Below are 24,652 nucleotides of genomic sequence, written 5' to 3'. Positions count from 1 at the left end.
AAATTAAGGACCTGACTGACATTCACTTCAATTTTCTCTAGGCATACCTTGGAGACATTTCGGGTACAGTTCCAGGATGCCACAATAAGCAAACATCAAAATAAAGGAGTCAAATGAAGTTTCTGGCTTTCCAGTACGTATAGAAGTTATGTTTATACGATACGGGAGTCTATTACGTGTGCAACAGCATTACATCTAAAAAAAAAAAAAAAAAAAAAAGGGACGTACCTTAATTTAAAATTGCTTTATTGCTAAAAAGTGCTAATCACCATCCGAGCTTTCAGTGAGTCACAACCGCACATCCCAGATCACCATAACAAATGTAACAGTGAGGAAGTTTGAAGTATTGGGAGAAATGACCAAAATGTGACACAGGGATGCACAGTGTGCAAATACTGTCGGAAAAAATGGCGCGAGTAGACTTGCTCAACGCAGGGTTGCCATGAGCCTTCAGTTTGTATTAAAAAAAAAAATCTATAAAGCAGAGCACAATAAAACAAGTTATGCCTGTCCTAGACTAACTCAAGAGGTATGTCTCAGTACATTATCTTCCAATCAAATGTACACTCTCACGTATAAAAGAGCGCACGTGTAAGATAGCTCACGAGTATTACTATTAGCTCTTTCCTAAACGCTTCCATGGATATCAACTGGCAAAAAGATAAAATGAGATAAAATACCCTTTATCAAGAAACACAGTCCACATAGAACACCCCCCTCCCCCATGACACAGGCCTTGCTGTCTTTTCGGCCACTTTACTTTAAAAACCTCGGTAACCGTCACAAGCACACCCCCGAGGTCCCACAAGCTGCCGTGCTGTGATGGGACACGACAGTACCTTTAAAACAATCAGAAATCAAGCAAGCAGAAGGACAATTCCATGCATTAACGCATCCCGGCCACCCCCCTTTGTAAATGACCCGTGTTCTAGGGCCATGCTGAGCTCAAATGAGCCGCTTTTGACAAACTCCCGGAGGCCCAAAACTCTGTGCTCTCTGGCTCCCAGCACACCGCCTTGGACCTGAATAGACAGTTAGTAAATTCCGCTGAAAGACAGATGCGAGCACCCGTGAGTCGTATCCCCGCAAACTAACCCCGCAAAAAGCGCAGTCACTGGTGTTCAGCTAGGCAGGAGACAAATGAACCGGAGCACGTCAAGGCAGCCTAGTAAAAAACCATTACAAGCGAGGGGTACGCTGTCAAAGGGCTAACATGAATCACCAGACTGGGTAAGCCGGGAGTCGGGACACCTGCAGACTAACCCTAATGGTGCCATTAACTACCCCCTTTGCTGGACTTGAGGCCACTTCACGTATTAACCTCACTTAAATCATCAAATGTCTCACAGGAAAGGAGTAGGGGAACTTGCCCGCCATCTCCTCTCATTATTAAATCAACGGGTACCTTACACCCAGTCGGTAGTGCTGAGGACTGGGAATCATTTGTGCTCCTGAGCCCCAATTTAATCTCTTGATCTCGGAATGGTGCTATGTAAGGCAGGTCCTTGTTCTACGGTTTCTAGATCCAGCCTCACGTAGTTAAGAACCCAGGCTTGAAGGCCCAGCTCGGATGCTGTCTCATTCAGCAAGTATTTAGCAAGCTCCTACCACATGCCGAGTAGCACGAGTACCACGGGGACACTAGGGCTTCCGGGATGGAAGGGCCTGGCCTCTTACTGCCCGTCCAGGTCTTATTTTGCTGACGCCTTCAACACCTGTCATCTGTGCACACGATTAACTACTTAGCTTTTACACGGAGTTCTAGATTGATGTAATTGTTTTCTAATGAGCCCATCTCACCAATAAAACTCTACGCTGCTACAGAGGAAGGCCAGTGTCTTCCTTAGTAATTTACTAATTATCTTGGAGCCAGTCTTCTGACAGCCTCAGCCGAGGGAACTCAGCTGCAAAACCCAAATAAAGCGAGAAAACAGCTTCTGAACTCTGAAACAGCAGCACCATCACCGGGCTCTTGGGCTCAGAGCTTCACTTACTCCAACACCATTCTGAACAAGCTTCATTATTTTGCTTCCCATTACAAAGATCAAGTTTCTAATCTCATTAAAGTGCAGTAAACAGCAGTGCTACTATAAAAATCTAAACACACCAATAAAAAGTATTCATTGATACAAATAGCAATTAAAAATCTCAGCCATTATAATTATCAGCCCAGTGAGCAACCAGTTCATCATTTAAAGCTCTTTTTTATCATTGCTTTAATTCTCTAGAAGGTACAAGAGGATGGCTTCAACAATTGGGGTAAAAAGGTCTATTCTGAGGCTCAAATCACAGGTTCTCACCCAGTAAGAGGCATTTTTATTTTCTAAAACTAAAACTTTTCCAATTTTTACGAAAGCAATGTAGATTTTTTTTTTTAAGTTCATTTATTTTGAGAGACAGAGAGAGAGAGCATGCAGGAGAGGGCAGAGAAAGAGGGAGATAGAGAATCCCAAGCAGGCTCCATGCTGTCTGTGCAGAGCCCAATGTGGGGCTCGAACCCATGAACTGTGAGATCATGACCTGAGCCGAAATCAGGAGTCAGATGCTTAACATACTGAGCCACACAGGTGCTCTGCAATGTAGATTCTTTATGGGAAAATTATACATACAAACACAGGAGAAGGAAGAAAACCTACACCTAGGAATCCCTTTCTCTAATGCTATATACATTAGCATGTTACCACCCTTTCAGATTGTCTATATTTCTGTTTATTTTTAGGTTTCTTACAAAAAGATGGGATCAGGGGCACCTAGGTGGCTCAGTCAGTTAAGCATCCGACTTTGGCTCGGTCACGATCTCACAGTTCGGGAGTTCGAGCTCCACATCGGGCTCTGTGCTGGCAGCTCAGAGCCTGCAGCCTGCTTCCGCCTGCTTCTGAGTCTCCCTGTCTCTCTGCCCTTCCCCTGCTCACACCAGGTCTCCCTCTCTCTCATAAATAAATATTGGAGGGGAAAAAAAAAAAAAAAAAGATGGGATCAAGGGCGCCTGAGTGACTCAGTGGGTTGAGCCTCCGACTCTTGATTTCAGCTCAGGTTGTGATCCCAGGGTTGTGGGATCAGCCGGCATTGGGCTCCATGCTGCTGGGCGTGGAACCTGCTTGGGATTCTCTCTCCCTCTGCCCCTCCCCCTGCCGACACACAGGCTCTCTTAAAAAAAAAGGGTGCTGGGGGGGGGGGGTTGTCAAATTATACAAATCAATCTGCCACTTACTTTTTCACTGAATGGTATGCTTCCTTGTCATCACATATCTATATCATTTTTAAGGGTTTCTTACTATTCCTTTTTAGAGACCTACCACAGATAAACTATTTTAGATTGTTTTAATGCTATCTTATGATAGACAATGCTTTGTAGGGGCCAAGGGCAGACCGCCCCAAAATATGGCACTTTAACATGAAGATTATTTTGAGTTAAAAAGCAACCAAAACCCAACATATTCAGGAAAAGTTCTTTACCTCCCCCCATACCTGTCTAAAAAAAATTTAGACGAAAGACCTGCTCCAGAACAGAGCTATCACCATAGATAACTACATTATTCTGTGAACTAGGTTTGGTAGACAGGGAGCAAGGCCTATTTGATCAAATCCTGTGTCCCATTGTTTGTTTGTTTGTTTTTAAATTTTTTTAATATTTATTTATTTTTGAGAGAGAGAGAGTGAATGGGGGAGGAGCGGGGGGGGGGGGGGGGGGGGGTGACAGAATCTGAAGCAGGCTCCAGGCTCTGAGCTGTCAGCACACAGCCCAATGCAGGGCTCGAACTCACAAACCTTGAGATCATGACCTGAGCTGAAGTCAGAGGCTTAACCCACTGAGCCACCCAGGCATCCCTGTGCCCCATTGTTTCTAAGATGCCCAGCAAACATGTTTACCAAACATTTACTTTTTTTTCATCTCGTTGGCGTTCCTTCCGTTTGAAGTCCCAGACCCCTATCCCCTATCTCCTTAGTTCAGAATGACACATAGACCTCATTGAGCCTGAATGCCTTTGGAATTTCCACGTCCATGTGAACTCCCTGTAAGTATGCTACTAAATTTGATTTTCTCCTATTAACCGGTCTCGTGTCAACTTGATTCTTCATCTGCCCACAAGGACCTTGAAGGGGACATGACGTTTTTGCTCCTTGACATCTTCCTCATAGCCAATTCTTTGGATATATATGTAAAGTATATTTTATAAAACACATGCATTATACGTATGTATCCTTAGAATATATATCTAAGGATATAATACATTCCTATTTCCTTAGGAGGAGTTCCTAATGAAGTATGTTAGCTAGATCATCAGGCATGTACACTTTTCTCTATGGCTGATAACATTCAATAATACACTTACTCAGAAAAATTTAGAGAATATAGAAAAATAACCCCGATATTAAAATATAAAATTAAAATATAAAAAAAATAACTACCACCCCGATACGGTGTTAATATTTTGTTGTGAGCCCATTACAACCAACCTTTCCTATGTGTATACGTTCTTCTTTTTCCCAATTTTAGAATAGTTTTGCCTAAATGAACACTTAGTTGGTTTTACTGCAGTTTCTAGAGAATTCCCCATGAAATATTCATGCATCTGCTTTCAATTTAATAGCTTGAATCCAAGCTTTCAATAAGTCCTATTATCGACCAAAAGAAAGCCAACCTCAAAGTAGGTGAGTAAATGCTTTATTCGTGGTCTTCCTGAGGACCATGGCCCCGGAGACAGTATTTCAGATTGCCCTGAGAACTGCTCTGAAGGCTGATTACACACGCAAAAGGCGGAAACAGGTATACGTGCTTGTGAGCAGGTCTCCAAATATTTGCATGTCACAAGGTATAATTTGGTTGTAAATATTGAGGTTTACTGATTTCCACACAGGCATGTGAAAGACCCTTAGGTGATCTTAATACTTTTCTATCATTATCTGATTGTTCAAAAGTATTGCCTGCATGTTTCTGCTTCACCGGTTTTCTGGCTCTTCTTGTTTCTGGTGTCACCTTGAGGTCACTTGAGAGGGTCACAGAAGGCTGACAGTCACCTACGGCAGTTCTAATGCACACGATCAAATTCAAGATCGTTCCGTTCTCTTGCGTGGCCCATAAGGAGAGAGAGGGAGGCAGAAAGCAAGGACAGCACAACGGTGAGGAAACTGGAAAAGGCCAAGAGAGAAGATGGAAAACTGCCCCTCCCACTTCCCCTGGGTTGCCGGCTTCACGCTGAATTATCACCGCCTTGAAAGTCACACAGTCAACCATTAGTTGCGACCTATGGGTTGATGTAAAGAAAAAAGCCAAAACCCTTGGCCAAAGAGATCACCCCAGGCTGACCAGAATGTGCTCAAGACCCTGGCCAGGGCTTGATAGCTCCTATTGCCTGAAGCGAGTAAGCATCAGGTTCAGGTATACCTGTCCTGAACTTGGCCAGCCAACCGCAGGGCCCAAAAAAACTCAAACCAGTCCAGCTGACAGGTTCAATGTGTCCAGCGCTGATAGGCAGTTCCTATCATACTGATAGACATACTGATTCATTGTCTGCTCTGAGGTTCAATGCTCAGAAGTAGCTTTCTTCCCCTGGTTGTATAATTTCAACGACACCGATGTAAAGGTCAAACCTGTGGTTTTGGTGTTGGTCAGAATGGAGGGAGAGATACATCCCAGAGCATTCCAGGGTTTGCGGCTCGGGTGGGGGGAACTAGCTGGAGGGTGCTGAACTTTTCAAGACAAAAGATCCTGGTGCCTTTCAGACAGCAGGCTAGGCAGAGAGAAAGGCTTTATAAAGTCTAAAAATAGGCACCTGCAAGCAGAATGGTTTCTTTCCTGAGAACAATTTTAAAGATTCCCAGGAGGTGTCAGGTGTTGAGTAAATATCATAGGAGAATAAAGGCTTTCTGAGCTGAGCTGTAGGGGAATTGCAAAGCCTGGCGAGGGCTTCCTTCGCCTCCCCCGGTGCCCTGGACAGGTGACATGAAAGGTCTTTTGTTTCCATCCCTGCTGTATAACAAAGGGGCCTGGGAGAGAAGGTCAGGGCTTGGTTTCTGATGCAGGAGAGCAGTGCGGAGAAATAACTTAACTCCCCGCTTCTATCTGGCCACAACAGAGAGGCAGGCAGACTATTAGACCACGCTGCTGTTTTCATTAGAAGGACAATGAATGAATTAACCCATTTGCAACACTAACGACAAATAGAGGTAAATAAATACAGATAAGTTGTGGAATAATAAATACAGATTGCTATCCACAGTACAGGCTCAAGTGGGCATTAACTCAACTTCCATCATTCACAACAAAGTGCAGGAGGTCAGTAAGCCTGTCCAGCACCCTGTCCAGAAGTGTGATTGCTTGGAAGGTCAAGAGAAGACTATGGATCAGGTTAGTGAAGACTGATGCGGAGAGGAGATACCATTCGCCCCCTGGGTTGGCCTGCCCATTGGATGCAGGTCCTGGCTCTGGCTGGACCACACCCCACACCCCCCCCCACCCCCCACCCCCCCCCCCGCCAATGGCTCTTTGTCCCACTCTTTTTATTTTGAACTAGCTCATCACCAAGGACCCATCTTTTATCCCTCAGAAGACATCTTAAAATCCCTACTATGCAGCTCTCTCTGGATTAAGGGAGTAGCAAAGATGCACCCAAGAAATCAAGCAGGCCTCACACACACACCCAACTCTTTAGAAAGCAGCAACGCGGCCGCCCTGAAACATCCTCTTCCTATTCTCTCTGCCAGAACTCAGACCAAAGATCAAGGAATCACACGTTGGGGCGCAGGGAGGGAGGGTTTTCTGATTTGCTAATGTGGTTTCCCTCTCTGCTTCCAGAACAGAAATTCTGTTTCAGAGCAGAATTCGGCTTACAGAGCGTTTCATCATCTCTGAATATCACTAACATACATTTCTAGCTCAAGTATCTGGTGATGTGACTTTCATAATTAATCTTAAAATGTACTTAAGAGGGGCGCCTGGGTGGCTCAGTCGGTTAAGCGGCCGACTTCAGCTCAGGTCACGATCTCACGGTCCGTGAGTTCGAGCCCCACGTCGGGCTCTGGGCTGACGGCTCAGAGCCTGGAGCCTGCTTCCGATTCTGTGTCTCCCTCTCTCTCTGCCCCTCCCCCCTTCATGCTCTGTCTCTGTCTCAAAAATAAATAAACGTTAAAAAAAAATTTTTTTTTAAATGTACTTAAGAGAACACAGAAATCTCATGGCACACACGAAGAAAAACAAAAGTGGTCCCGCCTTCCATACGTTACTCCGCTACAAAAAATATGAAGTACAATGTTCATTTGTAATGAAGTGACAGAACCCAAATCCTAATCACAGGTTTTTAATGTTGAATTTCTTATTTATTCCTTTTCTGATTTCCAAGAACCTGAAGAGAGGAGGTTTCTTCCTTCCTAACCCTCCTTCTCAAGTCCCCTACCACTTGTGCAGCTCTCTGCTTCGTTCCTGCCCCCACCGCCCCCAGCTCCCCAATCTGGTTGGGCAACTTCTCTGAGGAATGAGTGCAAAAAGCCAATGGGCAGAAGATGAAAACAAACCAGTCCCCCAAAGTTCCTCCTGGTTTCTCAGGCCCTTCTAGAGCCACCTCATGGGAAACCAACTACTGCTGACCAATGAAGGCCCATCAGCCAGAGACAGGGAATGGGGTGCTTTCTAGAACCCTGAAGGCACCAGGCACTCTGCCCGTCCTTCCTACATGGGGGGAGGTGGGGGATGGGACCCTGGCCACTGTCTGCTGCTTAAATTCTTCCCAAGCTGGTATCAGAGATCAGGCTCTTGCATGAAGACAAGCCTGGCAGTGTAAGTGAGAATTCTCAGCCTGGAAGGAGAGCACCAGGGATCGGAGCCTTTTACTGCATGAAAACCATTAGTGCAACGTCATCATTTTCTGGTGGTGTGAACCAATGGGTCCCAGCTCTGGCTGCTCATTCCAGTCACCAGGGGCAGGGGGCTGTAAACACTGCCCCCCCCCCCCGATGCTTCCCAGGCAGGGAGGCAATCTCTAACAGCACACTCCAGTCCAGCCCCAGCTCTGCCATTTACCCGCTGTGCCCTCAGACAAGGGGCCTCACCCCTTCTGATCCTCAGTGTTTCTCATGGGGGGGCAGGGGGAGGCAGATAACACCTCCTGAGACTGATGTGGTGATTATGATTTCACCTTAACATACAAAATTGCAGCGTCTCAAAAACACAGTAGGTCTCAAACTCCGCTGCTTCCTTTGAAAATGGTGGTTAACGCGGGACAAAGTTCTACTGGGGAACCTCAAGCGGAAAGGCAGGCGGGAGGGGCGGTGAGTCACAGAGCTGGAGCTTTTTTAATGTAAATGAGAGAGTCGCTCTGCTACAGGTCAACATCGAGGACATTCCATTCCCCTGTCCACAGGTCAGGGGTGACCCAATAAAAGGCAAGCCCCAAACTTTGCCCGGGGTCGTCCTCTCTCTGCTGAGAATGAAAACTCAAGGCGCCCATCAAACAGAAAACCCGGCTGGGAATAGAACCAGCAGAACAAGCAGCCGAGGGGAGAGAGAAGGCGGGAGGAACAGAGTCAATGCTGTTGTCCCAGCCCAGGACCTAGCTGGTGTCAGGAACGTTTCTGTTACTCTGCATCTTTTCTGACTGCATCAGCGGGGAACGCCTATTCTGTATGCCTTTCACTTCACACAGGTGCACGTGTGTCTGTTGGAGAAATGGACAGAATCGGGAAGGCTGGTCTCTGGGTGACAGGCATCGGTCACGTTGATACATTTTCCTAAATTGCTAGAGGCTCGACCACCCACACGTCCTCTAATGGTTTAAAGCTCGCCATTTGCTCACATCCCTGTCCACGTACCTCACTATCGAATTTTTTCAAACTGAAGTTGACACACGGTGTTGGGTTAGTTTCAGGTGGATAACACAGCGATCCAACATCTTTATACGGTACTCAGAGCTCACCATCATCCGTGTACTTCCATCCATCACCACATATGTCATTATGGTATTATTTTTTGACTACATGTGCTATTAAAAAATTTAATCTTTGGCAACATGATCTTTGAAAATGGTATTTCAGTGGATTTTCTAATTTGCTGTTTCTTTTATTATCGGTGAGGTTAACTGTTGCCACGTTTCGTCACTGATATTCCCTTCTCCCTGAACTACCTGTACCCTCTGATCATTTTTCAATCAGCTTATTGGTCTTTCTATTGATTTGTAGGAGATCATTACACATTAAGGAAATTAGCTCTTTCTCTGTGATAGAAACTGGCATTTCCCCCAGTATGCTCCCTTTTGAACTTCACGGCATGTTTTCTGCCATGCCTACATCTTTTGAGACAAATTTATCAATCTGGTTATTCCTACCTTCGCTCATTTTTTTGTCGAGACGAGACTGTAAACTTTTTTTAAAAACTCTTGAGGTTGTGGACACTGTTCCTTTTTAATTTTTATTAAGTAATCTCTGCACCCAATGTGGAGCTCGAACTCACAACCCCGATGTCAATAGTCGCATGGCCCCCCCGATCGAGCCAGCCAGGTACCCCGGACACTGTCAGTTTTAACATGTTTGTTGTAGGAAAAGATACTAGGCGCTTTTTGAAATCTGGTTCCAGAGACCCCTGCTCACTCTGAGCTCAGTAGCAGAAACTCACAGGGAAGGGAGCCTCATCTGGGCCACAGATGCGTGTGATCTCACCCCGCATCCTATCACAGTCAAGGCCTCCCTAACCTTTCCGGGGGCATCTCCCATGAACCTGTGCTCCTCGCTGAACCCCCACACTGCCCTCTGATGCAAGTGCCTTGAGAACAACGGCCACCACTAAGGGCAATAAGTGATTGGCACCAACGGCACTAAATAAACCGTAAGCAAACATGGAACCCAACCCTGTCTCTCCAGCAAGGTGCCCTATGGGAGAAGGGTGAGCAGGGCTTGGCCAAAGAACACCTTCTTGTACTCAAAAAAAAAAAAAAAAAAAAAAAAAAAAAAGAAAAGAAAAAAAACAAGACTCCACGAAAAACGTTTCTGGAATACACTATGTCACTCCTCCAGAGACACTTTAAAAACTGACCCAGCTCCTCTAGGAAACTTCTTGAACCACCACCCCATGGGCCCAAGATCATCCTGGCAACACCTCCAACAAGGCCCTCAGCTCCATATTCAAAACCCCCCTAGAAGGCTGCTAGTGAGAAACCAAGAGCAGGAAAGCCCTGTGAGAAGGGGAGTCAGCTAGGACACCTCAGGCCCTCCTTCCCACAGGAGGCCACTCCACAATATGGCAGCTCCTGAGACAACGGGGACACGCCTCCTCCTGACACACGCGATCCTGAAGGCCGCGACACACAGACCTACCTCCTTTAGGCAGCTGTTGCTGCTTTTACAGCGAATGTCCTATAAATGAACTTGGGATTTCTCTTGACATCGGAAGTTGACATGAGTGAAAAGGGCTAAAGGTGGAAGTAACATATTTTTCAAAAAAAACAAAACAAAACACAACACACAAATTTGTAGGTTAAAAGATGCTTTGGCGAGCCTAAGTGAGCCTAAGTAAAACTGAAGGAGCGATCTGAAAGGATGCCCGCAGGTACCAGGAACAGCCAGCTGTGGGTAACAGGCCCCTGAGCGCAGTAGAGAGACTCCACGCGAGGGCTCGGTCACCTGGAGAAGGTGCTAGAGCAAGAGCTGCCGGCAAGGGGGCGTCCTGCAGGCGAGGAGCCGTGGCTCAGGGCACAGGCGATGGCACCCACCAGCCTAGAGCGCGCTGTGAGACGCTGCCGCCGATACGGGCCCACTCCCAACATGAGCACACCTGTCTGGGCACCTGCTGGAACCAAGGCTGGCACAGTACAGGCGACCTCCATCTGGAGCGTTATTTATAACGAGGAGCACGGTAACGCAGTAAGCTTCCTCCGGCCAGGTCTCCCATGGCGGGGGGGGGCTCCCGGCACGAAGGACAGGGGGACATCCTTCAAAGTGGCTTCCTCTGCAGCTGGCCCAAGACTCAACAGGTGGAAGGCATGGAATTCGAGCAAGCAGGGACCCTAACTAAGTTCTTCTCCTGAGTGCGTGGAACACTTAGGAGCTCAAAAAGTAACCAAAGACTCAAGGTCAGAGCTGCACATGTTCACCTGCGGCAATCAAGGCCACTGAAGTCACCTGGGCCCAAAGGAACTAGGAGGTCATTTTTCAAGCCAAGTCCTGTCTGCACTGGGGCCTGAGCAGGGCAGGGGCGGGGGGGGGGGGGGGGGGGGGGGGGCGAGCTGCCCTTGAGCACAGCATCTTTCCAGCATTCGCAAACTCCACCTGGCCGCAGAAAAGATCGACAGAGATACACAGGACGAGCTGGAAACCTTTCCACAGTGCACTGTGGACTTTACAGTTAATAAAACCGCACAGCGTGAATCTGTGCCCCCCTGTGACACACGCACAAAAAATTTCACAGGGCGGGGGGAGGGGCGGTTGCTATGCTCAAACTGCCACAGTTGGTCCATCGTGGGGGCGGGGTTCGGGAGGCCCAACAAAAAGGGCTTTTATTTCCTGCCTCTTGCAGTTCCACTGAGATTTCCACAATAAACATGCATCATTTTCCGGATCACTTAAACATGCAAATTTAAAAGTAAACAAAAGCGCTCACATCAGCCTTTCTCATTATTATACTGGAAAACGACCTCTGATGTGCTGCCCATGCGCAGTGCTGGGTTTCTTTTTTGGGGGGTACAGAGGGAACACAATAGGCCCATCTCTTCAACGGACTCTCAAGCTGTTCTCTTCGATACGGACGTTCTTAATATTTCCACCCGATGTCAGGCCCTCACCGTACGTATAACCTCCATGAGGCACAGCCACACTTCTTTTGCCACCCTGTTATTTGGGACAGTCTGGTATACTCTGAGATCCGAGCCTCAGAGTCTCCACAAATGCCCAAGAGGATACAATGAAGAGAAAGGCCGGAGGGAAGGCTGGGCGAGGGTGTGAACCGTGGGGACGAAAGCGTCCCTGGTGATAACCATGGTCAACGTCATCAGGTCTGCTGACCATCTCTCTGTCTCTCTCTGTCTCTCTCTCTCTCTCTCTCTCTGTAACCTGGGGAGCTGCCATCATGTTTCTCGGGCTTTCTACCCCTAAGGTGGTGAGGAAGTACCAGTCCATTTCAATAGCATTGAGAGGGTTTTTGGATTCCTGGTTTCTTCACCTGCCTGCTTTGGAGGCTGGTTTTGTTCAGGGGGAGGTGCCCAGAAAAAACAGTAGGGCCTTGTATTTGTAGAATACACATTATCAGGGACTGTCACATGAAAACATGATCTCACAGGGACAGTCCTAACAGCTCCGAGAATGAATCTCAAGGTCTTCAACTGAAAAGAAAATAAACAATTTTAAAATCCTCTCAAACTGACATTTTTCTCCCTAACTTTTCTCCCTGGTGGCTCCCATTTCTTCTGTCCCACTGAGAGCATCAACAGCTTTCCTCTGGCTTTTGTTTCCTGCCAGTTAGCTGCAGACCTTAAGAAACAGCAAAGGGAGAGTAGAATGTTACTGCAAAATGAGTAGAGAAATGACCTATGCACGCCATTTGCCTCTGTGGGTGTCTGAACCACCCTGACTCTGTTTAAGTAAGTCCTTTGCTGAAACGTAGGCAGACTGCCCACAACAACTTTAGACTCTTTCCCCTGCCCCTGACAGAATTTTATCAAAACATAAACACACACACAAAAACACAAAACAAGAACAAAAACCTCCAAGCATACCTGAGTGCAAACGTGTCAATTTTGCATTTAAAAAAATATTTTCAAGTGCTGTTCCTGTTCTTTCAGGGTTATTACCAATCTGAAAACTAACGCTGTATGGGTGAATCATTACAAATTTAGTCCTGGGTGGGGGGTGGTACCTGGGTGGCTCAGTCAGTTGAGCGTCCAACTCTGGCTCAGGTTGTGATCTCACGGTTCCCGAGTTCAAGCCCCATGTTGGGTTCTGCAGTGACATGTGGAGCCTGCTTGGGGTTCTCTCTCTCCCCCTCTCTCTCTGCCCCTCCCCTGCTCGCTCACTCACTCTCTCTCAAAATAAATAAATAAACTTAAAAAAATTAGCTCCAGAAGAGAGGAAAAGAGGAAATTAGCTCCAGAACAAGAAAAAAAAATTTTTTAACCTCTCTCGTGTTTTCTGAATGTGTTTTTCATGTCATGAGTTGCTCTAGTAACTTCTCTGTAGTGCTAAAAACTTCTAAACAACCTCCAAATTATATTGCAAAGTGTGTTTTCTTCATTCCAAAGCCAAATACAAATATTTTTGAGATGATCTATACCTGTTTCCCATTATTAACATGGATACAGGTAACATTTAAAATAATTTTTCTAGGGGCATCTGGGTGGCTCAGTCGGTTGAGCGTCTGCCTTCAGCTCGGGTCATGATCTCACAGCTCGTGAGTTCAAGCCCCACGTCGGGCTCTGTGCTGACAGCTCGAAGCCTGGAGCCTGCTTTGGATTCTCTGTCTCCCTCTCTCTCTGCCCCTAACCCACTCGCATTCTGTCTCTCAAAAAATAAATGAACATTAAACAAATTTTTTTAATACAATAATTTTTCTATATTAACAATGTCAGCCTGGAAATCCCTTTCTTATTTTATTTATTTTTGAAAGACAGAGAGCAAGCACACACGTGTGTCCAAGGATGGGGGCGAGGGGCAGAGAGAGAGGGAAAGGGAGAATCCCAAGCAGGCTCCACGCTGTCAGCACAGAGCCCAGTGCGGGGTTCCAACACAGAAACTGTGAGATCTTGACCTGAGCCGAAATCAAGAGTCGGACGCGTAACCTACTGAACCACCCAGGCGCCCCCTGGAAATTCCCTTCTTAAAGAAAACAGAGTGCTGAAGTTCTGATCCCTCAAAGTGTGAAGCTAAAAATGCGTTATAATTCATTTTCTCTAAGAATGCTGTCTATTCCATAGTGGAATACAGTACCCCTCACTGGAAGAATTTCTTTTCTTCCCAGTATCAGTTATTTGTTCCTTTGCAATTTGTAGCATTTTATTTTGATGATGCTGCAAGTTTAGGAAATTATTTGGCAAGGAAAGGGAAAAGGGGGATATAAAGTTAAAGGGGGAAATGCTACTCAATTGCCTACTTTAAAACTATGTAAAAAGTAGGAATTGCTTAAAGTAAAATCATTCTTTCCTGTGTGTCACTATTTGAGAATGACTTCAATACCTGCTAAAGCAAACATGTGGGTTAATTTTAAAAATCAGACAATTCGGATTTAAAAATCAGAAAGTTATCTCAAAAATAAATAAAAATGTTTAAATAAATAAAATAAATAAAAATCAGAAAATTTAAAAGAACGCCAAAGGGGTGCCTAAGTGGCTCAGTTGGTTAAGTGTCCGACTTCAGCTCAGATGATGATCTTACAGTTCGTGGGTTCGAGCCCCACATCGGGCTCTGCCGACAGATCGGAGCCTACCGCCTGCTTCGGATTCTGTGTCTCCCTCTGTCTCTGTCCTTCCCCCGCGCTGGCTCTGTCTCTCTCAAAAATAAATAAACGTTTAAAAAATTTTAAAAGAAAAAGAACTCCAAAGATTATCAGATGTGAATACCATTTTTACAGTCCAGAATGAAAATGCACCTGAAGATATGGCCAGCAGAGGGAGCTCTAACTCCCCAATACATCCCTGTGGACACAGGAAGAGCCCTCCATGTAACCTGTCACGGTCAGGGATGCTCACGGTTCTTCTCCTCCAGTGAACTTCACGTGGACCGAGGAGTTAAGGATGAGGAATTCCTTAAAGTCTAAAGCATTTGTAGCCACTTTAAAGTAAGAAGGAGCTGGATATAACATGTGTGCTGGTTGAGAATTTTTAGATTCGTAAAATTTCATACTGTAAATCTGCATACTGTAAAGAAAGAGGACCTTAAAAATACATACAGAATAAGACAAACAAGAGGTGAAATGAGAGGGTAGGGGAAATACGGGTGTGTATAAATCACCCAGAGAATACACAAACAGGAAAAATAAACTCAGCCTAGTGGCAGGGAGGGTGCCAAGAGCCAAGGGGCTGAGAGCAATGTGCGATAGTTTGCCAAGTGCATGCGGAGAGGAGGTAATGGCAGTCATGGATTTGGCGGCCCTGGGCCAATGTGGGACCACAGCAGGGTACAGAGGTAAAGGTCCAGAGGAAAGTCCCAACACCACATGCTCAGTGCACCCGTGGGCAGCTGCACAGGGTGAGCAAGCAAAGCCAAGAGCCACCAGATCTGACCCAAGGGGGCAGAGGCGGGGAAAGCTGCCTGGGGGTGAGCTCACGGGGTCGGGGCTGGGGGGTGGGGTGGCGCGGGCCTCTGGTGTGAAGGACAAGAACAAGTCAGCTGTGCAAAAGAGGGAGAAGGTGGTCGTCCTGGGCACCAGCAAAGGCACAGAGGAGGAGGAGGAGTGTGGCCTCTGAGGGCAACTACGGGACTCAGTACGGCTGCTTGGGAAGGTCAAGGCCAAGAGATGCGCTGGAGAGGCACACAGAGAGCGCTTCTGTCAAGGTTAAGCAGCTGGGACCTTAATCCACAGCAATGACTGATCACCGAAGGGTTCTGCCAGGAGCAGAATGAATTCTGCGTATGGGAGGGGGGATGGGAGGAAGCGGGCAGATATGAACACCACTGGGGAAGTCCCCTACACAACCACTGAGACCAGGCTGGGGACTTCGGGGAGGCATGAGAACCAGGGACACGTCCCAGCTCCCTAGCTCCGATGCTTAGGGAATCAGTGGAGCCACCGGCTAAGACAGATCATTCCAGACAAAGAACAATTTCAAATATAATACTTTGACATTCCAGGCAGAGAAGCAGCGTCAGGGCAAACAAAAGGTCCTGACTTACATGGTCTCACCAGTCACTCAAATCTGATTTCTAGGACAAGATGGTTTGACTCTATTAAATAACCAAATAAAATCATGCTACGAGGAGCCAGGAATCCATTCTGGAAGAAAGGAATTTGTAAATTTCTTTTTTTTTACGGTCTCGACTGTCTAGATACAATTTAAAATCACTTCAACAAAATTGAAACCACTGTTCACAATGAACTCCCAAGAGTCCACAAGTCAGAGACGGAGAATATACAGACCCAACACTACCATTTTCTCACTAGCAAAAAAAAAAAAAAAAAAAAAGAAGAAGAAAGAAGAAACTTTGATCAAGTGTTAAGATTCACCTCATTTTGATTTCCCAACCAGTTGCCTCCAAACTTGGAATGTAGCATTTCTTTCAAATGCTTCTCTATTTTCTGACCATGAATGCTTAATTTCAAGCGTCTAAAAATAACAGGCTTGAAACAATAATCAGTCCTTCAAAAGGGAAGCACAACAGTGTACCTCGAACAAGGAAGGGAAGAAATGCAAACCACCCTTGAAACATTCACTACCTGTTCCTGTCCACATGCCGGAAGGAATGCTGGGACACGCTCGTTAAGGGGCAAGGCATAGTTTATATCACTTGTGTTGATAATATACAGTAGAAATGCCAGCTCTTTTAATAATTTACTGAGGAGTTATGCACTGCAGATTCCTTACTAAACATTACTTGCACTAAGGTCCTAAGTCTAAAAAATATTCCGGGGAAGAAGAGGCAATATTTTTATTGCAATATGCTAATTTAAATTATGTGACTGCATATTTGCTTGATATAAACTCAACTTTATTATTCATGTATGTATATACAAAGCAGTAAGAATCGTTTTCTCTAGGACAAAAAAAACATTTTTACAATTGTAGTCACTTGTAGATTTCAAAATCCACAGTGTCTCTCTAAAAAGTTCCATAAGCTATACTGTACGCATGCTTCCCCTTGAAGAGAGGAGAAAAACAAAAACTCCTGCTATATCTAGAAACCCCACTCCTCCACGCCCAAGAAGTCAATACTGGCTCAATTCCTGTCTGCCACTGACTAACCAGCAGCTCTATGTAACAGTTTAATCTGAAAATCATGACCAAATAACACTGGCACTCCCAGTTCTAAATATATATATATATTGTAGAGAATCAATAGCTTATGCTCTCAGGGGTTGGCAAACTGGGGCCCGTGGGCCACTGGCAGACAGCCACGCCCTATCCTATACTCTGTGCTCTCTCAGGGACAGAAAGTCCTACTGAGCCTAAGCTCTTTTCTATCTGGCCCTTTGCAGAAAAAGGGTGCCAGCCCCCAATTTAGATAACCACCTACAGTACTTAGAGAAGGCTCTACTTCCCACGTAAGAACCTGCCAGCTCACATGTGTCAGCCATCTTAAAGATCTTACCTTCCAGGTCCCCCCCCCCACAAATGTTTCTATAATAAGGAGAAATAATTTTATGAAACCTAAGACAATGTTTCTTAGAAGATGAAGTATTACAACATAGGAGATTTGGATCTGAGAAATCTAACACTTGGGGATTCCAGAGAGATGTATCCATTGTTTAAAGCATAACTCTTAGGTATTATACCAGAGTGTTTTCACCTTCAGTAACAGCATTTTTGTCAACGAAGATGCAGAGTGGGCCTGGAGGCCACTGTTCTCAGGCCTCTCCGAGGCCCAGCCACCGAGAATGGGTTGGCCAGGCACTTTCGCTGCCTAGAACATGGGAACCACTGACTGACAGAGGGACCTCTCCCACCCGTTTGGTGAGGCAATGGTAGTGGAGACCCTCGGCCATCCCAACGCCGGACCTCCCCTCACACGGTACCTTCTGTTTTCCGAAGGCCTGGCTGTGAAGTTCAACTCTTGAAAAATACATATTTTCTTCACTGTTTTACATATTCAGGACTGCTTTCGTTTCTGACTCACGTTGGCACATTGCCTTCCTTATACTTTAGCTTCTTACACTCTCTCCTACCTCCCCCCAAAAAGGAAAACGGTGAAGACAAATCTAGAATGCCTTGGGATAAAGCAAGGGTGAAGGAACCGGGGTGAGGGCCAGAAGGCACGCGAAGAGGAAGGAGTAAGGAGGGGTGGGCTGCTGGGAGGAGGAGCGAGGAAGGGGCAGCCCCTCCCTCAACACACCCACATCCGCAGACATCATTTCACCAATCCCCGGAGGTGCCCCCTGCGATTACATCGGTTGATTAAAACACTGCCCATGGCTCTTCAGCAGCTTTAATCATTCAGTTTTCTCAGGCTCCACTCTGACCAGATGAATAAAATTGATCAAGCCTCTACTCTGTGCTGCATGCCCCTCATCTTCCTGAAACACATCCAATTTTCTGCCTTATACAGACTCAGTGACCAGACAGCATCAGTCTGGACTCCGACAGCAATGAGGGCAAGGTGTCTTGCAACTTTCCCTCGCACTCTGTCGGACCTTTGGGCAGAGCAAAGTCTCCTTTGACGGGACTAACATATTCGTGCGTCAGGAGTGAAGGCAGGGCCGTCTGGGTGGCTCAGCTGGTTAAGCATCTGACTCAATTCCCACTCAGGTCATGATCTTGCAGTTTGCGAGTTTGAGCCTGGTATCAGGCTCTGCACTGACAGCCAGGAGCCTGCTTGAGATTCTCTTTCTGCCCCTCCCCTGCTCGCGCTCTTTCTCGAAATAAATTAATAAATTAAAAAAAAAAGAGTGAAGGCAAAGCAGGAAATGCTGAATGAGAGATCCACACGAACACATCAGAGAATATTACGTAAGTGTGGCCCGTCGGGTTCGCTCCTCCGTTTACCAGAACTGGGGTGACACAAAGACCAGTTTATGCAGATATCGTTTTAAATTATCGAAGACATTCCCTGCACAGCACGGCCTTTTCGGTGATTCGAGATTGTTCTAAATAATATTATGACACTGGCTGCGGCAGAGCAGGCCTTAGGGCCTAACGCAGAACACAAACAGGCCGGCCCTGCATGCCGACCCATTTGCCACTTCTGACGTTTCCCTCTGGGGAACCGCGTGGCCCGAATGGCGTGTGGGCCACCCCTGACATACTTCATTGGGACGTCACGTATATCCGTGCGCTCGGGAGACCAGGAGGTAAACCCAGACGCACAAAGAGCTGTGTCCTTGTCACAGGGCAAGAGGAGGTTTTTTGTGGGGGAGGAGGAGGGGGAGATCCCGGCAAGTCCCATCAGGGTTCTGGGGTGGTCGGGCGGGACATTCTCTGCGGCTCTCACAAGAGTAACCGTGTGAGCTCTTAGGTGCAGGGGTTTTAAGGCAAATACTTTTCGGCCCAGAGGCCGTTAGTATTGACACTGTGATTCTCAGAGGTGCCCCAGAGAGCTAAGGCTGCTAAGGCGCCCATCACAGACGCGGTCTCCGCAGAGTGTCAGGTGCCCTGTACCCACCTAAGGAGGCGCGTGTGCCACGGGGGAGGGTGGGGGACAACCAGCTTTACGTGCTCCAGACCAGCAGCGTGGAGGTCAAAACCACACACGGGCCCGTCCCTCAAGGGCCCTCGCTATGCCAGTGGAGGCAGCCAGCTGCACAGAATACGACAGATGTGGGCTCCTTGGGGGGCCAAAAGGTCACGGCCCCATTTAAGAGTGTATCCAGCAGATGGCTCCAGCTGTGCCACCTCGTGTTGTCTAGACTGCCGACATTTTCCAGAAACCTTGGGAATCTGGATTTTTGATACGAAATCTCCCAAATGCTGGCTCGGGATTTTTACGTGCCTTTAGTGTTCCCTGGACCCTTCATAAGCACATGTGTGAGTTCAGTCTAGTCCACAGGGACCAACAGTTGGCCAGTTCTGGCCTAATGATGTTCTAGAAGTCCTTACAGTGTATCGAGGGGGCTCTCAAGGTACCTGGAGCCTCAAGGTCTCCCCACTGAGTAAAGTGAAACTTATTTTGTACAAGGTTTAAAAAAAAAAAAAAAAAAAAGGCAAAAAAAAATCCTAATTATTTGGAGAGAAGGTGAATTAATAGCTAAAATTTACATGTGTACAGTGCATAAGCCGAAACATCGCTCACCCATTTCTTGTCCGTCACCTGGGGGAAAAAGTAGTGACAGTGGGTGAAACAGACTGGCCCCACATTAAACCCGGGATCCTATTTTAGCACCACTGGTTACAGGACAACCAGATGCCGTGTTCCTCCTCGGCAGACAACAACCCATTGCCGTCCCCAGTGTGGACACCGAATTTGATCAAGCCTTTCCATGCAACTGCTCATATACAGGAAACCCAGGAGAAGGACACTAAATGCTACAACAGGAAACAATCAAATGTGATGAGACAACCGGCTGACGATTTCACGTTCATTTAAAAACGGAAAAGGGGGGGCGCCTGGGTGGCTCTGTCGGTTAAGCGGCCAACTTCGGCTCAGGTCACGATCTCGCGGTCTGTGAGTTCGAGCCCCGCGTCGGGCTCTGGGCTGATGGCTCGGAGCCTGGAGCCTGCTTCCGATTCTGTGTCTCCCTCTCTCTCTGCCCCTCCCCCGTTCATGCTCTGTCTCTCTCTGTCTCAAAAATAAATAAAACGTTAAAAAAAACAAACAAAAAAAACAGAAAAGGGGAAAAGGATACTACAGGAACCGGATTTTAAGACACCTAACAACTAAACGCAATGCACAGTTCTCCGTTGAATTCTGCTCTCAAACGGCCCAGTTGTAAAAGGCATTGTAGGGACAGCTGGGGGGATTCAGGGAATGGAAAAGGTAACAAGAGTCCTTTAGGCAATTATTGGTAATTTTGTGAAAATTGCATTGTGGCTATAAAGGAATACGCTGCTTTCTTCGAGATGCAGGCTGATGTATTTAGGGGCTGGATGTCATGATGTCTAGAATTCACTTTTGAATGCTTCGATTAAAACAAATTGATGGGGCCCATGTAGCCAAATGTTAACAACTTAAATATAGATAACTGAGGCGAGGTGGCGTCACAGAGCTATCACACCGTGGCAGTAAGTCCCCATCAGTCTCAGTCACTAGCAGACAAGGATTTTTTGCCGCATCTTTCCAATGCCCTTGGGTTCGTGTGTGTTCTACGTTTTGAGTCAAAAGAAAAAAATGACCGCAACCTCCACAGGTATAATTCGACGCTAAGAGTTCCATGCACAAAATACAGAAACGAGAGTCTTGAAATCTTCCGTAGGAAATTCTACAGTGAGTTTGTCTTAGCCAGCATAGCTCAATTTTAAGGATCCACTTTACGGTTTTAGATGATTCTAAGTAACCTCAAACGAAGACTGATCACAATCAAGGAGGAAAAGGGGGAAGGTGGACCTAAAACTTGTATTAAAATGACCCTATTCAGTTACTGCTTAAGCCTATGACAAAAAGTTAGAGATCCTGAGATACAAGCTTACCTGAAGAACACAGTTTGAAACTTACAAGTATTCTAAGCTTAAAAAAAAAACAAAACAAAACCTTAAGATCTTACTTAACAAAGTGCATCTCTTCTAAATCAAATTACCTCACGGCATTCACTTAATTCTAAGAGCTTGGTCAGCCGCTATCAAATACAATGGGCAGTTCTTGCAATCTGCTTTTAAGAAGTATTCAGCCAATCGATTTCAGGTTTTAGAGAGACCGGAACAGTCATCTAGTCCAATGGCTCATCCAGTGGCTCAACTTTTGTCATTCGTCAGGAAGAGTATTAACCTGCCATCAGAAAGAGCAGTCAAATCTGATAAATCTGGACAGACAGGGGTGGGGCCGAAGTAAGGGGCAAACCAGACCAGACAGGTTGGCATGAGCCGTCACAAAAGGACTTGAATCCTACACCTTAACGGGAGCCTGGGACTTTATTCCACAGGAAACTGCAGATCAAACCATGCAAGGAGAGGAGTTATCAGCACTGGATTTCCAATGCACATCTTGAGGTATTCCCCGTAATTCCTTTTACCCCGCTGCTAAGAAACGATGACGCCTCTTTTCATATAAAAGGTAAAAACTCAAGGCTCGGGCGCGTCTGGCTCTTCTAAGATTTGAAGCCTCATCGCACTACCAATTTTTAACCTCAGATCCTCTTAACAGGCTGAGAAATGCAATCTGAATCCATTTCATTTTTTTTTTTTATGCAGGGCTTTGGTAAAAACAAAACAAAAACAATCAAAATGAACGTCGCTGACATTTTCCAAACCCAACCTCTTCCCCTTCCAAACTATATAACATGTATGGGAAAGAGTGAGAGCAGCAGACATTGTTGACGTAAGAGCGCAGTTTACTGGTCAGCGTGCAAGTCTTTCAGTTAAAAGGCAATTTGCCCAGTCTTGTTCTTGGGGTTCTGGAGGGTCAGCAGTCAAAGGGAGAGGTCTCAGTCTCCTGCGAGTTTCTAATCTAGTAAGACACAGACAAGTCAAATATTAGAGCGTTCACACAGGCACAAGGGCAACCACTCGGTGCGACTCCACGGTCAGGTGAGAAGGGGCCCGCAGGTGAGATGTGCTTCCCTCCCACACCACCAGCGACTGGGCAGGTGTCAGTGCGTGTGCGTGAGGTTGGCGTGACGGCTCGGATAGCTAACCCTCCATTAGTCATCTGAGGCACACAGAAGCATGGGGATGTTTTGAAAAAGATTTCATGAGGGGCGCCTGGGTGGTTCAGTCGGTTGAGTGCCGGCTTCGGCTCAGGTGATGATCTCGCGGTCTGTGAGTTCGAGCCCCGCGTCGGGCTCCGTGCTGTCAGCTCAGAGCCTGGAGCCTGCTTCCGCTTCTGTGTCTCCCTCTCTCTCTGCCCCTCCCCTGCTCATGCTCTGTCTCTCTCTCTCTCTGTCAAAAATAAATAAACACTTAAAATAATTTTTTTTAAAGATTTCACAGATATTATCCTTGCATCAACTTTATGTATTTTTAACAACTTCTCTAGTTGCTACTGTAGTTAACTTCACGGGATGGGAAAAACTAAAAACGGACATGAAGATAGGACGGGAAATAAAGAAGTTTGCCCACCAATGGCAGGGAAGGGCTTGTGCTGGGCGAGCAGGAAGATGAGGTGAGCTGGACAGAACGAGGCCCTGTTACAAGAGTCGCCAGTGTCACACTGAGGTCCTGAGGCCAGACGGTGACTGTGGGCAACAAGCAGCGGGGCTGACAGGATGAAATGAAATTTTTTTTTTTAATAAATTTCTTTTTTTTTCTTTTTTAAGTTTATTTGAGAGAGAGAGAAAGAGAGCACAGCGGGGAGGGGCAGAGAGGCAGAGAGAATCCCAAGCAGTCCCCACACCGTCAGCGCAGCGCCTGACGCAGGGCTCGAACTCACGCACCATGAGATCATGACCTGAGCCGAAACCAAGAGTCGGACGCTTAACCGACTGAGCCACCCAGGTGCCCCTGAAATGAATGTTCTAACGCGAGGACTCTGGCCACAATTAACTGTCCCCAGAAGCCACCACGGCCCTCATGGCTCAACCTCACAGGGTCCCCATCGTGAACAGAGCAGGGGGCAGGGGGCCTGTTCCAGCACTACAGGCACGTGAGACCTGGGCAAGCAGTAACCTTTCTGGATAAAGTCGTGTCAACCACAGAACAGACAAGTCGCACTGGAACGTCTCTAGTGTCTCCTCTATGTCTGAAGTTCCAAAGGTCTTTGTTCCCCCAAATCTGGTTCAAATCCCAGGTCTAAATGGCTCTAACCTCATTCTGCTACTAGTCCAATAACTCCACCCAACACACTACAGAGAGCAAAGGAACAAAAGAGCTGATTTCAAGACTCAGGATCATCAGGCACCATACTCAAAATGAAAAAGCTAAAGACCCAGACAGACCAGGCTGCTGGTGCTTCCAGAAAAGGTACAGAAATCACCAAATTCACCCCCATCAGCAAATCTCTCAGTTCTGATTATAACATGCCAAAGAATACCCAGTTCTAGTAGGAACAAAACAACACCTTCATGTCTCCCTAAATTTGGGATGTTTTTAAAGGAATGTATTAATATGAATACATTGGGATTTCTTTTTAAAGGAATGTATCACAATGAATACATGTTCCCAAGCTTTATTTTTCTACTGAGAAAAACAGACATATCAGAATCCGGCTCCCCCAGGAAATCGATCCGTAAGGAGGGCTAGGAACCTGCACAAAATACGGTCTCTGGACTGGCTGTGTCAGCATCACCTACTCCATCAGAAACTCGGGAGGTGGGGCCCAGCTGTTTTAAGGCTTCCAGGTAACTGATGCACGCCTGAGTCTGGAAAGTGCTTGCCGAACTCGTCAGAGGCCTACAAAAAAAAAAAAACCACAAAACACCAAAAACCAAACAAACACAAAGCAAACATACCTGGCCCCAAAGATGTCCTTTTTGGCGAGATCAATTCCAGAAACAACCTTCACTCTGAGAATACGTGACTCGCCCTGTTGGAGGGAAAAAAAATTAAAGAAGTTTAAGAAATGGACCTTCAATGGGTCACTGTCTCACCCAATATCCAAAGGTAATGATTTCCTCTTTAGACCCGTACTGGGACACAGCACCAATCGACTTGAGCACAGGTGATTCCTCCTTAAGCTGAAGTTCAAAAGGTAACAGTCCAGACTTAAAATCCTATGACCCTAGAAATTTAGAGCATTCGGATTAATTAAGCTTAAGTTTAATTCAAACTACGTCAGGCAGCTCAAAGATGTGGGCCAGTGAAAGATGTCCCAGTGCTACCAAGAACATAAACGCACATTTGAAATCACCTAGATAAATGCCCAGGTGCTTTAGGGTACTGTAAATTTAATAAATAATTCCTCTGTGGAAGTTTATACATTTGTGTGCGTGGCCCGAGACAGAAATTTCATGTTGTACAATATTTCCTCAAAATTACAGGATCACAACGTTGGTACGAACAGGAGA

The 24,652-nt window shown here is 46.4% G+C and overlaps 1 protein-coding gene across 3 annotated transcripts in view; it reads right to left on the bottom strand.

Moving 5' to 3' along the window:
- NEDD4L (NEDD4 like E3 ubiquitin protein ligase) overlaps window positions 1-24,652 on the bottom strand; it is a 341,415-nt gene that overhangs the window by 210,572 nt on the left and 106,191 nt on the right. For all 3 annotated transcript variants that reach the window (XM_078435202.2, XM_078435204.2, XM_078435203.2), the window contains exon 2: window positions 24,098-24,171. In XM_078435202.2, the coding sequence (XP_078291328.1) occupies window positions 24,098-24,171 (74 nt within the window). The remainder of the gene's footprint in view (window positions 1-24,097; window positions 24,172-24,652) is intronic.

The sequence above is a fragment of the Panthera onca genome, chromosome D3, assembly GCF_046562875.1.
Source record: "Panthera onca isolate mPanOnc1 chromosome D3, mPanOnc1 haplotype 2, whole genome shotgun sequence".
NCBI classification, from domain to species: Eukaryota; Metazoa; Chordata; class Mammalia; order Carnivora; family Felidae; genus Panthera; species Panthera onca.
Note: the sequence above shows the minus strand (reverse complement) of the source record. Positions and strands in the feature narration are given on the sequence as shown.